The 23,776-nt window shown below is 39.6% G+C and overlaps 1 protein-coding gene across 1 annotated transcript in view; it reads right to left on the reverse strand.

The window, feature by feature from the left end:
- Oseg6 (intraflagellar transport protein Oseg6) overlaps positions 1–23,776 on the reverse strand; it is a 458,610-nt gene that overhangs the window by 114,225 nt on the left and 320,609 nt on the right. The window contains 3 exon segments of the mRNA XM_067096238.1: positions 8,222–8,430; positions 8,594–8,745; positions 9,052–9,182. Coding sequence (XP_066952339.1) covers positions 8,222–8,430; positions 8,594–8,745; positions 9,052–9,182 — 492 coding nt within the window.

A 23,776-nucleotide genomic window follows, 5' to 3' on the forward strand; every position in this document is an offset into this window, starting at 1 on the left:
AGTAATTGATATTTCATTAAAGGATATGTGCAGTATACAGTACTGATATACGGTAGACAGAGAGAGAGAGAGAGAGAGAGAGAGAGAGAGAGAGAGAGAGAGAGAGAGAGAGAGAGAGAGAGAGAGAGAGAACTGAGATTCTGTCGTCGAACTTGCTACTTGTGGTTTTGAGTTGCCTACGTATGAAATTCGGATTTTAAATATTTTTAAGGTTCTTACGTCAATAAATTAATACAGCATAAATGGGTTCTGTAAGTGAAATAACGTTTTATGGATATTTTGCTGTGTTTTTTTTCATTAAAGGATATGTATACTGTGTGTGTGTGTATATGTGTGTGCATGTATGTGAGAGAGAGAGAGAGAGAGAGAGAGAGAGAGAGAGAGAAAGAGAGAGAGAGAGAGAGAGAGAGAGACAAGAATTTTTTAATAAATTTATGGGAGATGGTAAGGACTAACCACAAAACGACTAGGTCGAGTACAGTACAACATAAACCAAGAACTTACTGTACTAAATCATTTTTTTATCATAAATGTATTTGTTCATAATCATGAAAATACTAACATGACATAACAAACTTTGCATTCTGTTTGGAGCAGGACCTACTAAGGCAGGTCGGCCAGACAATGACATCACATGGGCTCATCACTGGTAGGACACACTGCATGGGTACTGACGCAACGATACAACAGAACGTTCGACCATCTTCCTCGTACTTGCATTAATAGTTTCAGTTTTGATTAACTTTATTTTAATGGCAGTCTACCAGTTACCCCATTATTTGACAGGGTCGGTTATTTTGTTAAAATATATGGCATCGTATGTCAAAATTGAAAGTTAATTTTTTGCACTGGTAGACAAGGGTAAGAGCTTCAAGTACTTAACATATATCTTTGTATTGTTTTAAACAACATCTTAGACAAAAATGACGTAAACTGGAATGAAGGTTACCCAGAATACCTCAAATGTTCAGTAAATGAAAGAAATTTGTCCTCATGTAACCTGTTTTTATGAGCAATAGAGCTGAATATTTAACTATATACATTTCCTCATTTTACTTCTGGAGGTTTAAATTTTCTCGAATTTTTTTTGAATTCTTAGCAAGGTTAAGATACCGAATTATGAAATACAGTATACTGAGATTTTTGCAAAAAATCTATCACCTCAACTGATACATAAACTTCCGACTGTCTACATGACAAGGTTTTATTACATGTTCCCTCTATGAGCGCCATTCCATTTATTGCATTGAATACATCAACTGCGAAAAGAATAATAGATTTTGTATTTATACACAATGCATTTACATACATGCACTGTATGTATATATATTAATTTGACATATTAATTTTTTATTCATGTACATATGCAAAGAGTTTAAACACCATTTGCCAAATGAAGAGATGGCACAGCGTCTTCCTTAAATAACCGCTTATTGTTAGGGCTTCATTTCATCTATATGATCCTAGGGTTTGACATGAACAGAACGTATCACTGCATTTTCCGGAATGACTGAATCTGCACGACACGTATTCAGTCACGTACCTTGGTACAGTTTCCCCCTTTGAAATATAAACTTTGGGTTCGAACAACATACACTGCACAATTATTCGGCACGGCTATAAAAATTTCTCTGACAATGTACCTTGAATTCCAGCGCTCACACACACGTGGAAGTGAGGACCTTTTGTTTACAAGGTCCAGACTGTCGCTGGTTTACAACCTATGAACCATGTCTCATGGCCCACTCTATGCAGTCTACCCAGGTGATTCATCATTAATCCCGTCTGGCCACCATGTCTTAGTGGGTCCTGGTTTGGAGGAACGTGTCCTGTCATTCTAAACTACCCACGTATTTTAGATGTGCCTATTTTAACAGTTCATTAACCAACTTGACATTTCAAACAAAAATATACCTTAAACTATCATCCCAAAACACCCCAATATCATTTCAAAGTCATCTTACAACATCACGTGCCCACCTACAACTGTTACTCTTAAGTACCCCCTATAATATGTACCGTCCAGTAAATATAATTTCACAATCATCTTACAACACAGCAAAATATCAATAAAATGTACGTACATTATGCACAGTACAGTAGACAATGCGCAAAGCTATGTTAAGCAAAACAAAATGAGCATGTCTGAATTATAGGAGATACTTAAGAGTAACAGTTGTAGGCAGGTACATAATGTTGTAAGATGATTTTGAAATGATATAGGGGTGTTTTGGGATGATAGTTTAAGGTATATTTTTGTTTGAAATGCCAAGCTGGTTAATGAACTATTAAAATAAGCAGTGATAAGCATTTGAGAGTAACAGTTGTAGGAGGGTAATGTAAGATGACTTTGGGTGTTTTGGGACGATAGTTTGGGGTGTATTTTTTGTTTGAAATGATATTAACCCTTAAACGCCTACTGGACGTATCATACGTTGACTAAAATTGTCTGTTGGAAAGTGGGTGTGCCAAGTGGACGTACCATTTTTCACGCCGACTACAAAAATTTCAACCTTCGGTCAACTTTGACTTATCGACCGAAGTGGTCGAAAAACCCAATTGTATTAAAACTCTTACATTCTAGTAATATTCAATCATGTACCTTCATTTTGCAACAAACTGGAAGTCTCTAGCACAATATTTCGATTTATGGTGAATTTTTTAAAAAAACTTTTTCTTACGCCTACATTTTATAAAAAAATGCGGATCAGTAACTCGGCAGAAAATTTCAAAATTCTTTCGTCATTTTGTTGTAATTTTTGCACTGTTCTATATTAGCAAGAAGGGGGTGTTACATAAAGTTTTATATATGAAAATGTGCATAATTTCATGTAAAATACAACAGAAAATAAATCATGGTTGTAGCTTTTATCAGTTTTGAAATATTTTCATATAAATCACGATAACTGCCAAAAACAGTTTCAACCTTCGGTCAACTTTGACTCGACTGGAAATGGTCAAAAAACGCAATTGTAAGCTAAAACTCTTATATTCTAGTAATATTCAATCATTTACCTTCATTTTGCAACCAATTGGAAGTCTCTAGCACAATATTTCGATTTATGGTGAATTTTTGAAAAAAATCACTTTTTCCTTTTCATACGTCCGCCCACATCAAAACTCTTACATTTCACAAGAAATTCTTTTACGTCACGTTGTTGTAATGTTTGCACTGTTTTATATTAGTCGTTACATAAAGTTTTACATATGGAAATGTGTGCAATTTCATGTAGAATACAACAGAAAATAACTCATGGTTGTAGCTTTTATCAGTTTTGAAATATTTTCATATAAATCACGATAACTGCCAAAATTTCAAGCTTCAGTCAACTTTAACTCGACCGAAATGGTAAAAAAAACGCAATTATAAGCTAAAACTCTTACATTCTAGTAATACTGTATTCAATCATGTACCTTCATTTTGCAACAAACTGGAAGTCTCTAGCACAATATTTCGATTTATGGTGAATTTCTGAAAAAAAAACTTTTTCCTTATGTCTGTCGCGTAACTCGGCCTAACATCTCGGAAATTCTTTAAACACGTTGTCGTAATGTTTGCATCGTTTCACATTAGTCGTTATATAAACTTTTATATATGAAAATGTGTGCAATTTCATGTAGAATACAACAGAAGATAGCTCATGGTTGTAGCTTTTATCAGTTTTGAAATATTTTCACATAAATCACGATAACTGCCAAAATTTCAACCTTCGGTCAACTTTAACTCGACTGAAATGGTAAAAAAAACGCAATAGTAAGCTAAAACTCTTACATTCTAGTAATATTCAATCGTTTACCTTCATTTTGCAATAAATTGGAAGTCTCTAGCACAATATTTTGATTTATGGTGAATTTTTTAAAAATACATTTTCCTTGCGTCTGCGTGGTAACTCGGCCGAACATCTCAGAAATTCTTTCGTCTCATTGTCGTAATATTTGCACCGTTTTATATTAGTCGTTACATAAATTTTTATATATGAAAATGTGCGCAATTTCATGTACAATACAACAGAAAATAACTCATGGTTGTAGCTTTTATCAATTTTGAAATATTTTCATATAAATCACAATAAACAGAAAAAATTCGACTTTCGGTCAACTTTAACTCGACCGAAATGGTCGAAAAACTGCAATTGTAAGCTAAAACACTTACAGTCTAGTAATATTCAATCAATTAGCTTCATTTTTCAACAAACGGGAAGTCTAGCACAATATTTCGATTTATGGTGAATTTTTTGAAAAACTTTTTTACGTCCATGCGTTACTTAATTCATGCATCATTTTGTGATAATATTTTCTCTGTGTTGCTTTGATCGTTTTACAATTTGTTATATACCAAATTCATCGCAATTTAGTGTACAATACAACTAAAAAAAATTAACTCATTAGCTTTAACCGTTGTGCTTACAGCGTGATTTGTATACAATTATATGAGTTTTTTTTTCGCTGTCATATATTCCAATATTTATATATGATGATATTTTTTTTCATTTCTGATGGTTGCATACTAAACTTCAGGCAATGACAAAAAAAGGAGCCAAAAATGAACTCTTAATCTTAAAAACTAAGCGTGCTGTGATTTTTTGAAAAAAACTTTTTTTCCGCTTCGGCGCTAACTCACCGAACACCGCCGGCATACGGGAGACGTTTTTGTAAATAGAGGCTCGGCGTTTAAGGGTTAAATTGTTGTAGTACGACAATTTACGATATATTTTTGTTTGAACTATTAAATTAGGCAGTGAACTATTAAAATATGCAGTTATACGCATTTAGTTTAAGGGGTACCGGGTATTTGGCAGTTATAAGCGTTTTTAGAGGGATTTTGCATTTCTGCAGATTTTGCATTTCCACAGTGGGTTCTGGAACGTATCCCCGCAAAAATGTGGGGTCTACTGTATTTTCAAAAACAGTAAAAGCTCAGGAACCAACTCTGTGTACAATGACTTAAGCATTCTTGGAAAAAGTTGCATTGACTTTAGCATTCTTGGAAAAAGGAGTGTTTGGTCTCCTAACACCACAGAGAAATGCTTAACTCCTCCTCTTAAAGGTTTACTGTATGTCTGTCCAGGTAAACCCTTAAGAGTTCTAACTGGACATAAGACAGCTACTTCTCCATTGCCTACCAAAGCAGTTAAATTAAGCACTCTCACAAAACTGAGAAGGGCTTTCACTTCTAATCTTTTCTCTAAGCAATGAAAGAAAAGAGAGAGGTTGCCCACATGCAAGAAAGAGCTTGAAGCTCACTAATATAAGCCCTTAAGAGTTCTAACTAGACATAAGGCAGCCACTTCAGCATTGTCTACCACAGCAGTTAAATTAGGCACTGTCACAAATCTGAGAATGGCATTCACTTCTGTATCTTTTCTCTAAGCAATGGAAGAAGAGAGAGAGAGGTTGCCACTAGAACAAAGCCCACATGCAAGAAAGGGCTTGAAGCTCACTAACACACTTTGCTGCACTAAGAGATACAAGGAAAGTGCCTTTAAAGTTCTTATGTGATGCCTTATCAAAAGGCTCAAACTGAGGTTATGTTAAAATCTGGAGGACTACATCTAAATTTCATCATAAACCATGATAGGACGATTGAAATTTCCAGCACAAAAAGTAGGAAACCCCTTCAAACTTTAAATCGTGAGCAATATTCCAGTCAGCAAGATGCAGAACTGAATGCAATGTAAAGCAATATTCTTTCACTGCTGTGAGAGAAATCTGCTTTGCATACCTGAGATAGTGGGAGAACTTAAATCAGGCTATCTAGTGAACAGGTGCTGGATATCACTCTAGACAAGTACCAAGATCAATAAACTGACCACTGTTGCTGATACACAAGTTGAACAGTGGAGGGCCTTTTAGACTTAAGGATTGCTTCCTTGGCCATTCTATAAATGCCCTTAGCTAGTAACAGACAAACACAATCCCCATGCAGTCAGATGAAGCATGTGGAGGTTAGATGGAATCTTCTCAAATAAGACTGTCTGAAAAGATCTTTCCTGAGTGGAAGAAGACGAGGACCATCTGCCACCGGGAAAGGAAGTTAGGGGAGCCATTCCCTTTGGAGCCACCAATGAGCTATCAAAATCATCCTTGTGTTCTGCAAAGCTCACAACTTGTTGAGTATTTCCTAAAAACAGCAAACAGAGGAAAAACATAAAGGTCTACATTTGACCAATCTAAAGGAAGGCATCAACCGCCCATGCCTGAGGATCCTGGCATGTAGGGCAGTAAACTGGAAGAGCAGTGTTTTGGGCAGTCGTGAATAGATTGGTGTTTGGGTCTCCCTAAAGGTTCCATGCCTTCTGGCAAACCTGAGGAAGAGGAGACTATCTGACTTTAGACCTTGCCCTTTTCTGCCGAGTTGATCTTCAATAAAAAATTTTTTCCCTAGGACAAAACAAGGAAAAGGAATGATGTTGCTGGGCTCTGTCCAAAGGAGAAGGAAGTTTCTTTGCTAACCTGAACAAATCTCTTGATTTGTGTCTTCTTGTTGTCTTATGTAAGAATTGAGAGCTTGTATTGCCAGAAAAGACTACAATCGTGTTGTCTCTGACTAGATGTTCTGCTTTGCGTAAGACCATTCCAAACTATCAAAAGATGTAGGTTGTTTACCTTCCAACTCCCTGACAGCAAATGTTTCTCAGAATGACCCCAATCTACCTCCGAGACATCTGAGGACAGTGTAAAGGTTCTTGAGGTCTACAGGCTAACCCACTAAAGTTCTCAAAAGTGGTAGAAAATTGTCTATCTATCTCTCTGTTAGAAAAAAAACAAAAAAAGAGGGCTAATCTTCATCCCCAGATAAACAAATGACTGGACTGGAAAAGCATAGATTAGTCAATATTAATCAAAATGCCCAGCTCTGAGGATAGACATAAAGCATAATTCTTCATCCACAAGGTCGTCAGAAACAAATTGGTAAGAACAAACCAGTTGTCCAAAAATGAGAGAATTACTCTGATACCAAGCAGATGAATCCATCCTGTTAAAAACTTGGTAATTCTAAGTATTAGCTCCGCGCCTGTTTTTACCTCGGAAACTGGTTTATTCTACACTCTTAGGGGTTCTGATGCTGGCGGTGCATTTGTTTGTTGTTGGGCCAATTGGAATGTCCCTTCGCCGTGTTTAGTACTGGCCCGGGGGGCGGGGGGGTTATCCATATGTTAACAAGCTATTACACTTCCCGGACAGGATATGAACCATTCAAAACAGACGTACCTGTGCTCTGTCTCGTTAAGATTGCTTATGGAAACCCCTTGTTGGATGGACTTCAGGGGGTTAATTACACGTTAATTACATTTGTCCGACAAAAATTGAAGGTAAATCCATAATTAGCAACCAAAAAACTGTAGAAAAAGTCAAGTTAGAAGGTAGTCGCCGCCGAGGAACTACTACTTAGTTCTACCAAAAACTCCAACACACAGAAGAATACTTTTCTTCGTCAGAAGGTGTACCAAGATGTCGAAGTACATTTTCTACATGTCAATAAAAAAAACATCCTTTGCCCTTCTGAAAGGCTACCAAGGCCATACTGAATGACTCATCAAAATGGAAGTAATATGAATAAATTTGTTGAGACTGGAAATGCCCATAGCTTGATGGCCTCATTGCATAACAACTGCCTACTCTACCCCTCCCAACTCTGAACTTCTGTGTGAGGAGCATGGAGAGAAGGATATCAGGAAGTTGATAAAGGTAACAATATAACAAAAGGTGCAAAGTATCCTTCTCTGAGAACCAACACTACCAAAGGTTCTTCTTGACGCCAAAAATCGCTTACCGATACTGATAAACCACTACTGACACTGATAAATCGCCTACCGATGCCAATAACCCATTTACCAGCGCCGAAAATCTGATTAACAACATCGTCAGCCAAGCCCCATAAAACAGAATGCCATTAACCGATGCCTCTGCTAAGCGGGGACTGCCTTACATTCAAAGTTTTAATAATGTGTTTTTACATAATTTGTTTTTACACAAATGGCCTGTTATTTTGCTTTTCTACTTTGTTAACTTTATTAGGTGTAAAACTTCATTAATGGGGTCGATATTACCAAAACCTGAAGTATACCTAATAAAGCTCTACAACATTTTCTACTAATGAACATCCTCAACCAAAGAGTCTGTTAAGGAGAGACTCTAGTGGATGCACAATTAGTGAGCTCTACTTGTAACAAAGAGAGTCTGGACTCTATAATAACATACAGCTCCTTTCAATTACAACATACCTTTTTGTTTTCCAGAATTTCAGCACATTCCCGTTTCAATAAACGATTGTTCATTTCTGCAGCAATGTTCACCCCACGTCTAATGTCTCCACACCGTAGTGCAGTTCGGGCAATACCTGCTTTGCATGCTAAGTTATGCTCATCTGAACCTTCATTGTTTACTATTCCACGCTCATAATGTGTAAGAGCACCAGGATAATCTCCACTGAAATTCAATGTATGAAATAATTAAGGAAAAATATGACTGAAATGTGAAGAGTATTAAGAATATACATCAGTCCATGTGACTCAAGAGAGTAGTAATAATTTGGCTACATCAAGATAATTTCACATTACACAGGCACTGAAAACAAAAGGCAATTTCATACATGAACTCCAGCTGCTGGGCATATTCTCGGGATATGTAGGGAATTTGATCAGGAGCCAATTTTTTAGCCAGATGTAGTGACTGATCCCAGTGAAGCAAGTCACGTCGCATTTCTAAAGCTGCAACTGGTGTGCTTGATCTTAAATATAAGTCCTGCAAGATCAAAACCAATTTTTTCATGACCATCTTCATGATAAAACTTGAATAAAATAATAGCTGAATCCTACTGACTTCTAAACTTCAAATAATTTATAAAACAGAGGCAGAAGTTTTACAACTTGCCGAATAAAAATTTTTTAAAGATATCTTATATTTTTTTAAAGATATTTTATATTTCAATTTCAAGCTTAGGTAGCTTCAGATAGGGCTAAATTTTCAAAATAAACAACACTACCTGAAAACTAAAACAATATGCATTACATTATCTTTCACTTTTGCAAATCTTTTTAAAGCACAAACCTGAGCAGTGTTAAAGTCACCAAGGTACATGGCCAAGTGTCCTGACAGTAGCAAAGGATCTTCAATGTCATTAAGGCTTTGCAGTGACCACACCATCCCAACATCACCAAGCTGACGATATACTCGAATAGCTGGGCAAATGGACATGTGATGAATACACAATACTGTAGTTAATCAATCTTTATAAAGTGACATAACAAATGAAAACATAAATTAAAACTAAAAACTTCATCAGAATCAAGAGGATATCAATCTAATCATGCAAAAAACTATTTCATAGATTAAGATCAGAAATGCTTGAAATCAATGGCTAAAATTCTCTCACAACATATGCAAAGCCTTTCCAGGCTGATACAGTGTGCAAGCAAGTGTTAACATCCTGAAAAATGAAAAGTATCCACATGACACTCGAAATCTATCTGACAATGTCACAATCAAATGAAAATATAAATCCTACATCAATATATAAACTGTGTTATTTCATGGGCCAACGACATTTCTTAAGACCATTCATTGCAATATCCGAGAAGAACTGTTAATCTTAGCATTCATTTCTCATTGGTAATGTCATTCTTGGTTTATGTGGAAATGTAAACCTTTGAATTTCAATTGACACAAAGAAGCAATATTCAGACATGAGTCAGACCTTCCCCTGGTATTTGGAGGTACCTACCACACATTCTGCTGCAGTTCAATATTACTTCTAGATATTTTTGTGTGAAAATTGCTTTACAGAATTCTGTTCACCAAAATCGTGTTCAACTCCGTGCCATTAATCCCCATTTCATACACATTTTTGCATTTCACTTCAGTTTTTTACTGTGATTTCATTTTGAACCATGAAATATTATTTTATATATTCACATACACTGTCTCATCCAGTCAGATGAGGTACAAATTGAAGCTCCTTGAACAAAAATGACATTTTCATAATAAAATTAAGCTTTATATATACTTACCAAGTAATTACATAGCTAATGTATCTACCTGGCGGGGCAACTTTTTTAATTCAGTGGTAACGCTTCTTTTGTTTTTTTTTTGTAAGTGACAGCCCTGCTCACTATTGGGGAAAACAGGAACAAATTGGCCAACATGATTCAATCTGTTTGTGCCCTCAGAGGGGAGGAGGGTTGGCTTTGATTCTGTAATTGCTTGGTAAGCATAGATAAAACTTTACTGTGAAAAATGTCATTTTCATATAAGTAACTTACCAAGTGATTATATAGCTGAAATAGTTAAATCCCACATTGAATGGAGGTGGGATAGATGGACATAGTCTACTACAAAACATTAAAGCATGATAATGAGTCTAACATAGGCAAAGCCTGCCAGCACTGCATGCAATGCTTGTTGTTTCCTTACCCGGTAAAATAGCTACTGTAGGTGAATACTGTCTCTGGTTGGTGCTCATCTTAACCTATAGTGGCCTGGCCATTGAGCTTTGTAAAGGAGGATATGCCCGATGGCTAACAAAGCATACAACAAGGTGCCTATTCCGATTCATTCAGAACAAGTAAAGCATTTCAGATCGTAAAGTGATCGTATAGCCTAAACGGTTTGAAATGTACTAACCTAATTGCAGCCCGAGTCTTATATCGTATAGCCTAAACGGTTTGAAATGTACTAACCTAATTGCAGCCTGAGTCTTATACTATGACACCCAGGTTACTTCATTACTCTCATATTCCATATTGCACTTATACACTGCATTGCATTGTGTATATTAATCCAAGACATAAAGGATATAAACTGACCGTTAGTTCAATTGGCGCATTCGATATTCCTAGCCTGAATTAGAATGAGATTGGCATGAGCACAATCTCTACTTCGTAACCCTCATCCAAAGCACACTCCAAGAAGTACTCCTTACATTTAGATATGCATATATCCAAGAAGAAATCTCCCTAAAGGAACTTTAAGATGAAAAGGTATACTTAAGTGGACTTGAAGGCACCGACAACTATGGCTGCATTCTTTTTTCTTGAGTCCCTGCTGGATACAACTACACTGCATCAGAGCTGTGACAAGACTGACTTCATGGACTCTTTGGCCACCACCAAACGTTCGACTAACAACCAAACAACTACCCATGTCCGGTAGTTAAGCACCATTACACGTATATTTACAATTAAATACACGAAACAGCAAAACACAACAAAACATAATATCCTTCTTCTACATAATACGCATTTCCACTTTACGTAAATCTAGAAAGAATACATAAAACTGTACCACAACTTGCGGAAAAGTACAATCTCTCTTGTCGAAGTTTCGGCATATTCCCCCGCAAGGAAAACTTGTGCCTATGTTATTTACAATAGTCCTGTTCTTATCAATGCCCTTCTGGCGTCTGCAGCTATTTGAGCAGTCCTTCTGCTCAGGAGGGTGCTTGAATGAATGTCTTCTGTCGCAGGATTAACTTCCCTTTTCTCCTGCCACAGCTCTAAGGGGTAAAACCTAATTACAGGTCTCATGAGCTAGCTATGGGCCATTCTTAGAGTAGCCATTCTTGGGACCTTGTCTCTCCCCGTATGTAGCTCAACCACTTAGCCCAACTTCCACTTACTCCTTGGCCCCTCGTCATGAATGAGGACTACTTCCCCTATCCTGGGTGAAGAGCCATGCATCATTCCTACTCAATGGGTCTCTCTTACATGGTCTTAAGATATTCTAATGCCGCTACAAACGTGGTGGCGTTGTCACTCAACATGACTGCTGGGAAACCTCTTCTCCTGCAGAATTTTCTAAAACTCATGAGGAATGAGTCACAGGACTGGTTATTAAATAGCTCCACATGTATGCCTCTGGTTATTGGGCACATAAATAGGATGATAAAGGCAGTCCCCAGGTTACGACAGGTTCGGCTTACGACATTCTGAGGTTACGACGCTTTTCAAATCTATTCATCAGAAATTATTTCCCGGTTTACGACGCATGTTCTGGGGTTACGATGCTTACTACGCTGCTCCGATGGAAGAAATGTGGCTCCAAAATGGCAAAATAATCAAAATTTAACATAATTTTCAATGCACCCAAAGCATTAAAAGTAAGGTTTTCTTAGGAATTTTGACGATTTTCAAAGATTTTTCAGTTTACGACGATTTTCAGCTTACGACGCGGCGTAGGAATGGAACCCGACATAAACCGGGGACTGCCTGTATAAGCCTTCTCAGGGCTCTGTCCTTTTCCCTTAACCCATAATGTGCCGGTGTAGTCCACGCCTGTGGTATTAAAAGGATGCTTACACTGCGACCTACACTCAGTTAATGGAGGAACTATATTGGGCCTATACGGCCTCCCCTGCGTTCTCCTACAAATAACACAATGGTGTAATACACTCTTAGTAAGTTGCCTTATCTGTGGGATCCAGAACTCCTGTCTGACACTCGCCACAGTTGCATTTACACCCAAATGAGCATTAGCATCATGATGTTCTTTGATAATTACTCGAGTAACACAGCAACACTTCGGCAATAGTACAGGAAACTTAGTGCGGGTAACTGTGCATGTTCTAGTCTACCCTTACACCTTATTACCCCATTGTCCAGGTAAAGATTCAACTGCTGTATGAGACCTAGTTTAGGTTTTCTTACCCCTTCATCAAACTCTTGTATTCCTCTTGGAAAAAATTCCTTTTGTACGAGGGCAATAGTCTTATTCTTTGCCTCTTGGAGTTCTTCCAAGGTCAACTCACAATGCTGTGGCCTTACAGACCTTTTTAATCTTGCTGAATCTCTCCCAATTCAGCAAGTGGGTATTACCATTAAGGCTGTCCCCCACAGTATTGACCAAAATGTTCTCTTCCACACCCTGCACAAGTGATCCACCAACCCATGACCTATCTATTGGCCTAGAGGAATTTTTTAACCAAGGGGGTCCCTCCCACCAGAAAGAACTATCCAAGATCATTTCTGTCCTTTTCCCATGTGTCAACCAGTCACTGGGATTATCATCTGTAGGCACATAGGACAAGACCGCCTCTGGAATTAAAGTTTATTTCCTGTACTCTATTTTTCACAAACACAGGGAGAACACTTTTCGATACTAGCCAACTTAGGCCGACTTTGCTGTCCGACCAAATGAACAGTTCTACAAATTCATCCTTCTCAAAGGATTCTTTAATAAATTTGGCCATTCTTGCTGCTAGCAACAATGCCATCAACTCAAGTTTTGGAACAGCTAATTCTTTAATGGGCACTACTCTTGCCTTTGCCATCATTAAATAAGAGTTTTCGTTCTTAACTCTATAGGCTACACAACCATATGCTAACTCACTGGCGTCACAGAATAGGTGTAAGGAGTCCCCCTCTCCTAGGCTAGTATTTCTAGGAAAGGAAATATCAAGACATTTTTCCAAGTCTTTGGATAACTCAACCCATTGATTCTGTAATGGGTCTGGGAGTTGTTCATCCCAATCCAGTTGTTGCTTCCACAAATTCTGCAGGTATATCCTTGCCCTAATAGTAACAGGTAGAGGTACTCCTAATGGATAGTAAATCTGTGCAACAGTTCTCAACACCTCTCTCTTACTCTGGTTGACTTATTTATCTCTTAGTCCGATGTAATGTCAAGGTATCTTTCTCTTTGTCCCAGTTCAGACCTAAGACCTTATGAGTTGTTTGTTCTCTGGCACTAATCCCATATGCTATAGCAATAGTTTGCAACGAGTCATTATTACACGTCTATTCTTTCAGATATAAATGTGCCTATGCAAATATCTTATTTGCTTCAAAGAAAAAATTTACCAGTTCATTATCATCATTGCTAGTGAACTGCAAGTTATCTAAATATGGTTCTCTTTTTATCCTTTCTACATCACCTTCTACAATAGATAGGTGTTTCTTAACTGTTGCATTCAGCAGAAAAGGTAAGTATACCTTAGTTTAACCAGATCACTGAGCTGATTAACAGCTCTCCTAGGGCTGGCCCGAAGGATTAGACTTATTTTACGTGACTAAGAACCAATTGTTTACCTAGCAAAGGGACCTACAGATTCACATTATACCAAGAAATGAATTTCTATCACCAGAATTCCTCTAATTCTTCATTGGCCAGCCGGAGACTCAAACTCAGGCCTAATACTGTAGTGCTAGCTGACTCGTCCAACAAGGAACTGCATTCAGCAGAAAGGGAGAACATGTAGCTCCAAATAAAACAACTCGAAACCTACACACCAATGATTTACTGTTAGGGTCTGTTGGATCTTCCAACCATAAAAACCTAGTATAATGTAGTTTTTATCTTCTTCCCTGAGTTACACCATTAAAAATGTTTTTCTATATCACTAATAGAGGCAAACAATTTTGTTTTAAACTGCAGCAGAACTTTGAGCAGGTCAGCTTTTATATGTGGTCCTGTCCACAAACAATTGTTCAAACTTAACCCACTTTTCCCTTGTCTGACAGAACAGTCAAATGCTATCCTAATAGGGGTTGTTGCACTGTCCCTTTTAACATCATGATGTGCCAAGAAATGACAGTCTTCCTCTGTTTTGAAATATTCCACTCTCTCTATGAATCTCCTACCCACCTGATCCTTCAGGATTTTCTGGTAGTGTTCTAGATACTGAGTGTCCTTCCGAAACTTGACACACTGTTGCTTTAATCTATTCAAAGCCAACCCAAAGTTGAAGGTTAATCTCCTTTTATTGCCTTTCCAAATCAACTCCACAACATAATGTTTGTCAATTTCAGAATAAGTTATAGTACTCTCAAAATTCTCCAATACTTTCCGTTCTTGTTCCATTATCTCAATGAAGTCTACCTAAATGATCTAAACTCCATAGAGTTTCAAGATCTTTCCTTGGATCCTTTGAATGAGTAGCCCCTTTAGCCGTAACTATGTTGTCAGTTTCCACTGCCAGTTTTAAAATGGAAACATGAGTTTCCTTGGTGGGAGGAGAACTACATGTTCTAGTTTCCATGTAACCAAATATGGTTGGTAGAAATACTAAATTTTCAAATTTCCTAAACCCTGGATGTAAAATGTTGTACATATTGTTAACCACTATTAACAATTCTAAAGGCGATTGTTTCTCTATGGGTAGATCAAAATCTTTAGCTGATTTTCATTCTACACAACAACCTTAAGTTTTCTTAGCGTCAAATTTCTTTATATATTCTGGTAGCTTGTCTACCACTATACAATCCATATTTTTAATCTACCCCAGTGAGGTATAGTGATGTTCACCATTTCATATTCCTTAACTGGTGTAGTAGTTAAATACCCTCTCAATGATATGTTTTCAACTCCCTTGCTTTTATAGTGGAGTCCCTCAAGAGCAGATTTCTTTATAAATGATCTCTCGGCACAGGTATCTAACAACCCTCTTTTTCACACAATGCGACCTTTTTTATCCTTTAGGGTTATTGTGGCTGTAGGTAAGATCGACTTCCTAGTCGTCTTATTTCCCTGTCCCGTATTCGTCAAAGAATGTTCCATCTTGTACCCCACCTACCTTAGATTTATTTGGTTGTTTCAATTGCGTATAGCACTATGATGTCTAACAGTGCAGCCTTTGTTACAACCTTGCCTGTCACAGCTGGAACTGAAGTGTTTATTGGATGCACATATGAAACACAAGCCCAGGAGTTCTGAGTCATTCTATCTTCCCTCCTCTGGTTACATGGGATTTGCAACGTGTCCATATATGATTGCCTCTGCACATTGCACATCCTTTACCTTGGTTTACCTTGGCTTTGTTTATATTTCCTTAGGCCCTACCAATGTTTTTTTTTCGGTCTCACAGATTGCCCTTGTTCTACTGCGAAAGCAGATACATTTGTTAATGTGTTAGCTTTTACTGGTTCAGTCTGTGGAAAAGCCCTCAAATTGTGTATTTCTTCTTCAAGATATTTTTTAAAGATGTCAAATTTAAGCCAATCTTCTCTACACCTTCGTTTTATTATTTCACTTACACTACTATGTAGTTTGGTGTAGAGCAAGATGGTATACAATTCACTCAATTCCAGCTGTTCACTTTCCAATGATCTTATGCAGCATTTAAATTTTGCTTTGAAACCTTGTAGCGATTCTGCAGCTGCCTTGGGAGTCTCAGTTTGGAAGAGTTTTCTAACTAAACATAACTAGATTTCATCTTTTCTGCCATAGGTTTCTTTTAACAAATTCACTGCTTGCAAATATTTATCACCACCTTATCTAAAACCAGGTATCAGTTCCAGAACCTCACCTTCCAACAGGCCCTTCAAATAGGAAAACTTCTGTATTCTCCCAAAACCCGTACGTCGCTGTACTGATACTTCATAAAGTTCCCAAAATGAATTCCTTTCCGATACGTCACCATCGAAATGTTTGAGGTCTAATTTAGGTAACTTTACACTAGCTTCAACGGGCAATATCAGTGCACTAGGTTCACCCCTTACAGCTAGAAGACTCGTGATGGAGGAGTTTAGTCTATGAATTTCAGTGCCTACCTCTAAGCTATATTCAGCTTGATTCATAATTTGGTCAGGTTGTCCTCCAGGATCTGTTAGATCCAATATTTCACTATCCAATTCCTGGATTATCTGCAAATATTCCCTCAAGGAGTCTCTCAGTGAAGAAGTACTATTAATATCAACAGTATCAATAGTGGTTTCAACCTTTTTTGACCAGTTAGTTATCACAGACTTAAAACCCCTCTCCCCCGCAATCTACTCTTTAATTTGTCTATGTCAGACATGGTAGCCTATAATTTACCAGCTTCAAAATATATAAGTTCTTAATACTAAAACTGCCAGCTCCAAAAAATATATATACCACATTAGCAAGTATAATATTCAAAATTTGGCCACACCTCTTCAAATCAATCAATGGTAGATCACTATACCGATTATATTACATATATGTGCCTTGACTATACATATACATATATACAGTACAATGTACAACATGGGGTTTTATTTCAAATTAAATGGCTAAATGGCCGCCACCATCAGACAGTCACGTTTTTATCCTTGTCACCAAGTATCACAACAATCCTTAAAATTTTATAAACACCAACTATACCATTCACTGTTATAACAACCAATCACTGTGATCCTGGTCACAGCACCAATTTATTCCGATTCATTCATAACAAGTACAGCATTTCAAATTGTTAATTGATCGTATAGCCTAAACGGTTTGAAATGTACTAACCTAATCGTAGACTAAGTCTTATACTATGACACCCAGGTTACTTCACTCATATTCCATACTGCACTTAAAACACTGCATTGCATTGTGTATATTAATCCAAGAAATATAAATTATATAAACTTACTGTTATTCAAATGGCACATTCAACATTCCTAGCCTGAATTAGAGTGAGATTAGCATGAGCACAATCTCTACTTCGTAACCCTCATCCAAAGCACGCTCCAAGAAGTACTCCTTACATTTAGATATGCACATCTCCAAGTAGAAATCTCCCTAAAGGAACTTTAAGATGAAAAGGTATACTTAAGTGGACTTGAAGGCACCAACACTATGGCTGCATTCCTTTTTCTTGAGTCCCTGCTAGATACAACTACACTGCATCAGAGCTGTGACAAGACTGACTTCATGGACTCTTTGACCACCACCAAACGTTCGACTAACAACCAAACAAACTACCGATGTCCAGTAGTTAAACACCATTACACGTATATTTACAATTAAATACACGAAGCAGCAAAACACAATGCTTTTCACAACTAAATACAAACACAACAAAACATAATACCCTTCTTCTACATAATACGCATTTCCACTTTATGTAAATTTACAAAGAACACATAAAACTATACCACAACTTGCGGAAAAGTACAATTTCTCTTGTTGAAGTTTCGACAGTGCCCTTGCCCAGGGCGTAGTACCAATATTAAAAACCAGACAATGCTGTCACCTACTCTGAAAAACTTGTAAACAAATCCAACATATCCACTCTAAGACTGGTGGATACTCCAGGTACCTTGTACCCCCACGCTCCCGAAAACTTGAAAACCCTACACCAAGACAAAAAGACAGTAAGAGAAAAAGAGTGCTTTCTATAATTCTTTACCCAATACCATGCCAGCCTCCAGTAACGGACCCAAGGTACTTCAGTCATTAAACACTGTTTCTACTTCCTTCAAGTAGTGAGAAGCAAAAGTGGACCTGCACCTCCAGTAGGTAGACTGGATAATGGAGGTCAAGGACATGCTATGTCTAAAAGCCAAGAAAGTAGACACCGCTCTGATATCATGGACTCTCACTTCAAAGTTTGGTAATCCTCCTGGATCTGGGAATGTGCTTCTTTAATCAAATACCTTCAGAACAACAAAAATGCATTCTTCGACAGAGGACGAGATGGGTTCCTTACTCAACACCAAAGATTACTAGATGGACCCCTGATCTTTTCTGTCCTATTCAGGTAGTATCTCAGAGTTCTGACTGGACACAGCAATCTCTCTTCCTCCTCTGGACTGAGAATATCCAATAAGTTCTTAACAGAAAATGAACGAGAGGCCAGGGCTTGGACAGGTCCTCGTTCTTGGCCAGAAAGCCTAAGGTGAAGGAGCAAACTGCACCTCCTTGAGAGAAACACACTCTCCTATCAATAGCTTGCATTTCATTGATGTGCTTAGCCGTAGCTAAAGCAAAGAGGAAGAGAGTCTTATGCTTCAGATTCCAAAGAGAAGCATAACAAAGGGGCTCAAATGATGGGCCTGTCAGCCATTTCAGGACCACATCCAGATTCCACAAAACCAAAGCGTTGTCCTTTCTTTGTTTCATCGCATCGAACAAGTTTATCAGGTCTCTAATGTCAGTGCTCGATGACAGATCCAGGCCTCTATGCTTGAAAACTGAGCTAAGCATTGTTTAATAACCTTTAATGCTAGAGGAAGACAAGTTCCTGGTATTCCTCAGAAAAAGGAGAAAATCTGCAATAGAGTTAAAGTGGTGTCAGAAGATGGGACATTGCGGTTGTGGCACCACTGTTGAAAAACTGACCACTTGGGCTGATAGACGAGGCTAGAAGACTTTCTTCTGCACTTTGCAATAGCCTCTGTAGCTTTGCTTGAAAAACCCTTCGCTCTGACCAGCTTACAGACAGTCTGAAGCCTGTCAGGGCAAGAGCAGACAACTCTTGGTGGTGTCTTCTGAAATGGGGTTTTCTGAGTAGCGACAATTTTTGGGGAAGCAGTCTTGGGTAGTCCACCAACAGACATAGAAGGTCTGGGAACCACTCCCTCAGGAGACAAAATGGGGATATGAGGATCATGGTCGCATTGTGGTGTGCCTGGAACTTGTTCAAAACCTCCCTGATCATGCTGAAGGGAAGGAAGGCGTGCAGGTCTAGATTCGCCCAATCTCGTAGCATGGCGTCCGTGGCCCATGCATGAGGATCTGGGGCTGGCGGGCAAAACAAAGGAAGACGACGGTTCCTGGAGGTGGCCAACAGGCCTATCAGTGGCTTGCCCCACAACTTCCACAGGTCTAGACATACTTGGTGATCCAGGGTCCACTCGGTGGGAAGGACCTGCTTTTGACGGCTCAGCTCATCCACCACCACATTTAATTTTCCCTGGATATTTTGAGTGATTAGATTCATTCGATTTTAGTCTGCCCACAGCAGTAATTCTCTTGCGGCTTGGCAGAGAGAGAAGGAATGGGGGCCACCTTGCTTGCAAATGTTAACTAAGGTGTGGTACTGTCCGCATGCACCACGACTGTCTTGTTGCGGACCAGGTGAGATAAATTCTGAAGACCAAGCTGAACTGCCATATTGTTCTGGGGTCCATGTCCTGGAGATCTCTTGTCTGAGGCATCTAAACAGAGGTGTAGGTCGGGGTTCAGAGGATGAAGGGACTTCCCTTCCAACAGCCAACAATGCAGGAAACACGACTGTCTGTCTGGCTGTGTCTTCCTGTTCCAGTTGGTCTTCAGGTAAGACTGCAGAACTATCATCTGTAATCTGCCCAGTCTGATGAACATCTCTATGGAGGCCAGAAAATCCCAGACTGTTAGAAGGAAGCTGGATATCCTCTTAGGGGACGGAAAAGTCCGAAAAGCCCAAGAGTTCAGTGTCATCCCCAGATAGAGGATTTCTTGCAAAAGGGTCAACTGGGACTTCTGGAGATTTGTAAGAAGGCCCAGCTCCTGGGTCAGAAGAAGAATCTTGTGTGTGTCCTCCATGCACATGTCCTTCAACAGGGATCGAAGAAGCCAGTCATCTAGGTAAAGACTGACATTGATCCCTACTAAGTGGAGCCATTTCGACAGAGGAGCGAGGACTCGAGTGAACACTTGAGGACCTGTTGAAAGGCCAAAGCAAAGAGCCCAAAACTGGTAAACCTTGTCTTGGAAGACAAACCTTAGATATTTTCTGGAACTTGGATGGATGGGAATATGAAAATGTGCATCTTGCATATCTAAGGTTACCATCCAGTCACCCTAGTGAATGGATGCAAGGACTGATTGGCTTGTCTCCATCTTGAATGCTGTCTTCAAGACAAATTGATTGAAGGCGCTTACCTCGAGGACTGGTCTCCAACCCCGATGCCTTTGGCGAGCTGGTGTTCTGAACCTCCTCTATGGCCCATTTCTTTAAGAGGGAGGAGACTTCCTCCAATAGGGTTGAATGTCTCTCGGAGCCTACCGAGTATGCTGTCAATGAGATGGGAGAGGTGACTAATTGGTGGGGGGGGGGGCTCTCCAAGAAAGGAATGACATAGCCCTCCTTCAAAAGATTGATAATCCAGGGCTCCGCTCCTCTTATCCGCCACTTCTCCCAAACCTCTAGAAGCCTGGCTCCCACAGGTGCACGAGGGATTTCTGTCTCACTTCTTCTGTACTGGCTTGGAAGAGCAATTCTTGGTGGTCCAGGATATGAAACGACATTTGCTAGGGACCTAATGAGGTCTGAGATCTCCCTCCACAAACGGGCTGTTGCTGGAGGGGGGGGAGGTGGTCCTAGCTTGAAAAGGAGATGAGTCCTTGGGATGTCTAGAAGACTGGGTCAGCAAGTCTTGCATCATCTTCTTCTGCAAGTCCGAGGCTATCTCTTTCATTGTGTCCTGAGGGAAGAGATGATTCTTATCTGGAGCACCGACAACCCAATCAAGGAAACTGAGGTCTTCAAAAGCTTTGAAGATGCCCTTCACTACATGATCCAGTTCTACAGACAAAAACATGACCTTGGCCGACAAGAAAGCAGATCGACGAGATGAGTCAATTAGAGCGGAGAAATCCCCTTGGGAGGAGGCAGCAACTCCCAAAGAAGGAGCTTCCCCAGTCACGTAGGACAAGTACCTCCTGCAAACCAGACGAGAAGGAGGAAATGAAAAAGACGCTTTACCCTGCTCTCTTTTGGCAGAAAGCCAGTCTCCTATCTCCTTAAATGACTTATTAAGAGGAGGTTGAAAGGACCATCTTGGGGAGGTGTGCCCTGTCATCCGGCTGGTTCCACATTAAGAACATCGGGGCAGGCAAGGAAGGGGCAGCTGGGACAAAAAAGGACGGAAAATTTGCCATCAAATACTTCAGTAGGGCATCTTATGCTGAAGGAGAAGCAGGTTCTTGGTCAATCTCTTTTTCCGAGGAAATCAGAGACAGGTGGTCATCCTGAGCAGGCTTAGGAGTGGAAGGAGCTTTCTTCAGTAAGCCCATAATCTGGGCTAGGTGCCACTTAATGGGTGCCAGAGCAGGTTCCTCAGGGTCCAAAGGCGAGGGAGACAGTGCTGGAGGTCTAACAGGAGGAGGCATAGCCGACCGCAACCTCGAAGAAGACAAAAAAGGCAATGGGTTCCCAGGAGCAGGCGCTGGGCCCTCAGGAGCAGTTGCCAGGTGCTCAGGAACGGCACCAGGCTCTTAGGAGCAGGCGCTGAGCTCTTGGGAGCCAGATGTGGGTGCTCAGGAGCACAATTGATTGATTATGAGATTTAGGTCTTGAAGACCAAGTGCCAGAACCCATCAGGATTATTCAGCGCAGCGATGAAGATGAAATATATAAATTAATAATGTGACTGATAATGAAAAGGTGAATGATAACATACTGTACTAGTAAAATTCAGTGTTAAAATATGAACGTAAAAAATGAAGAATGATAAGGTCTCCAGACTGTCCCCAGGAGATACAGGTGGACACTGATGGACAGGGGCAGGAACAGAAAGATCAATAGAGTAACTGCAAGATGGTCTGGGACTGCTCAGGGTCTGCTTGTACTGCTTAACAGGCAGAGATTCTGGATGCTGACAAAGGTATTGAGAAGGGCACTTAAGGGGTAGGGAAGACTCCAGGTATCATTTGCGGCATTTCCTGTCCATACCGCAGTAGTCTGAAGAGCTGGAGGACAATGGATGGATATCCTTGAATAAGCCTTTCCAGTGGCTGTCTGCCAACACCTAGGAGTGGGCAACAGGTGCAGCTGAGGGGACAATACCCATGGGCAAACCCCATCAGCCTTCCTTGGACTTTCGGTATGTCTTCTCCCAAGTTTGGGGAGTAGGACAGGGATCTTGGTCTAGGAGTACCGATGGGACAGATAGCCACCTCCTCTACTTGCACTGCACTATCACCTTGCACTTTCTCTGAAAACACTTTCTCCATACTCACTTTAAGAGAAGTCCCCAAATCAGCAACAGTACTAACTACTAGGTTGTGTTTCTTATCAAATCTAGACTCGAGACTGGTGATGACATTAGGATCGGCAGCATGGGAGCCAGGCAAGGGAGGAGACAGCTGTTCAGTAAGAGGGCAAGGAGTAGGAGAAACAGCAGGACTAGGAGTAGAAGGGAGAGTAACAGGGCTAACCTCTAAACTAAGTGTTGGTGTAGTCTCTAAACTACAAGAGCATTTTTCGGCTCTTGAAGCCACTCTCCTCTTTCTATCTCTAACTTATCTAAATGAGACTTAGAAGCTTCCACTGTATATTCTCCCACACTGAACACTCTTTACAGGTCTTATCAACCATACAGTCTTGCCCCTACACTTTGCAGAGATCGTATGAGGATCATAACAAACTTTAGTTAGCCTATTCACGCAGCCTAACTTGCTGCAACAGCAAACACTCGAATTACTTGAATCAGACATACTGGTAATTCTAAGTAATCTACTGAAAACTAATCAAAACTGCCTAAAATAAATTGCCTATAGCCTGATCGCAACCAGAACAAAACAACTGTACTTCACAAAACATGTGAACTACAGGAAAATTAAAAAAAAATTAAAAATCTGCTGCAAATGGCACATACTGTTTACACCACAGCCAGCAGAAACAAATTGAATCATGGCGGCGGAGTTGTTTCTGTTTTCCCCGATAGTGGGCAGGGCTGTCACCTACATAAATCAAAAGAAGCACTACCACTAAATTCCAACAGTTGCCACGTGAGGTAGATACATTAGCTATGTAATTACTTGGTGAGTTACTTATATGAAACATGGTAGTTATTGCAGAAAATGATGAAGACATCTGGGATAAGACCATTTCCCAAATAAAAGAGATCGATCCTCTGACTGCCATTCAATGTTAGGTTAAAGTGTGTAAAGGAGACAAACAGCAAAATACTTTACTGGCTCATGGCTGGAAAAAGTTGCTGAATATCAGACACCATAGCAGATTTTGAGTGCCTCAAGACTCATATTTCGTCACACACGTTCATCAAGGGGTGGCATCAGGTATCTAGGGAAGAAGTCACGAAGTGGCTTGACATTTTACAATGGTGATCCTGGATATCAGATGATGAAGGAAGAGGAGACTGCCCAACCTACCTTAAAAGAAGAA

Source organism: Macrobrachium rosenbergii, chromosome 52 (assembly GCF_040412425.1).
Source record: "Macrobrachium rosenbergii isolate ZJJX-2024 chromosome 52, ASM4041242v1, whole genome shotgun sequence".
NCBI lineage: Eukaryota > Metazoa > Arthropoda > Malacostraca > Decapoda > Palaemonidae > Macrobrachium > Macrobrachium rosenbergii.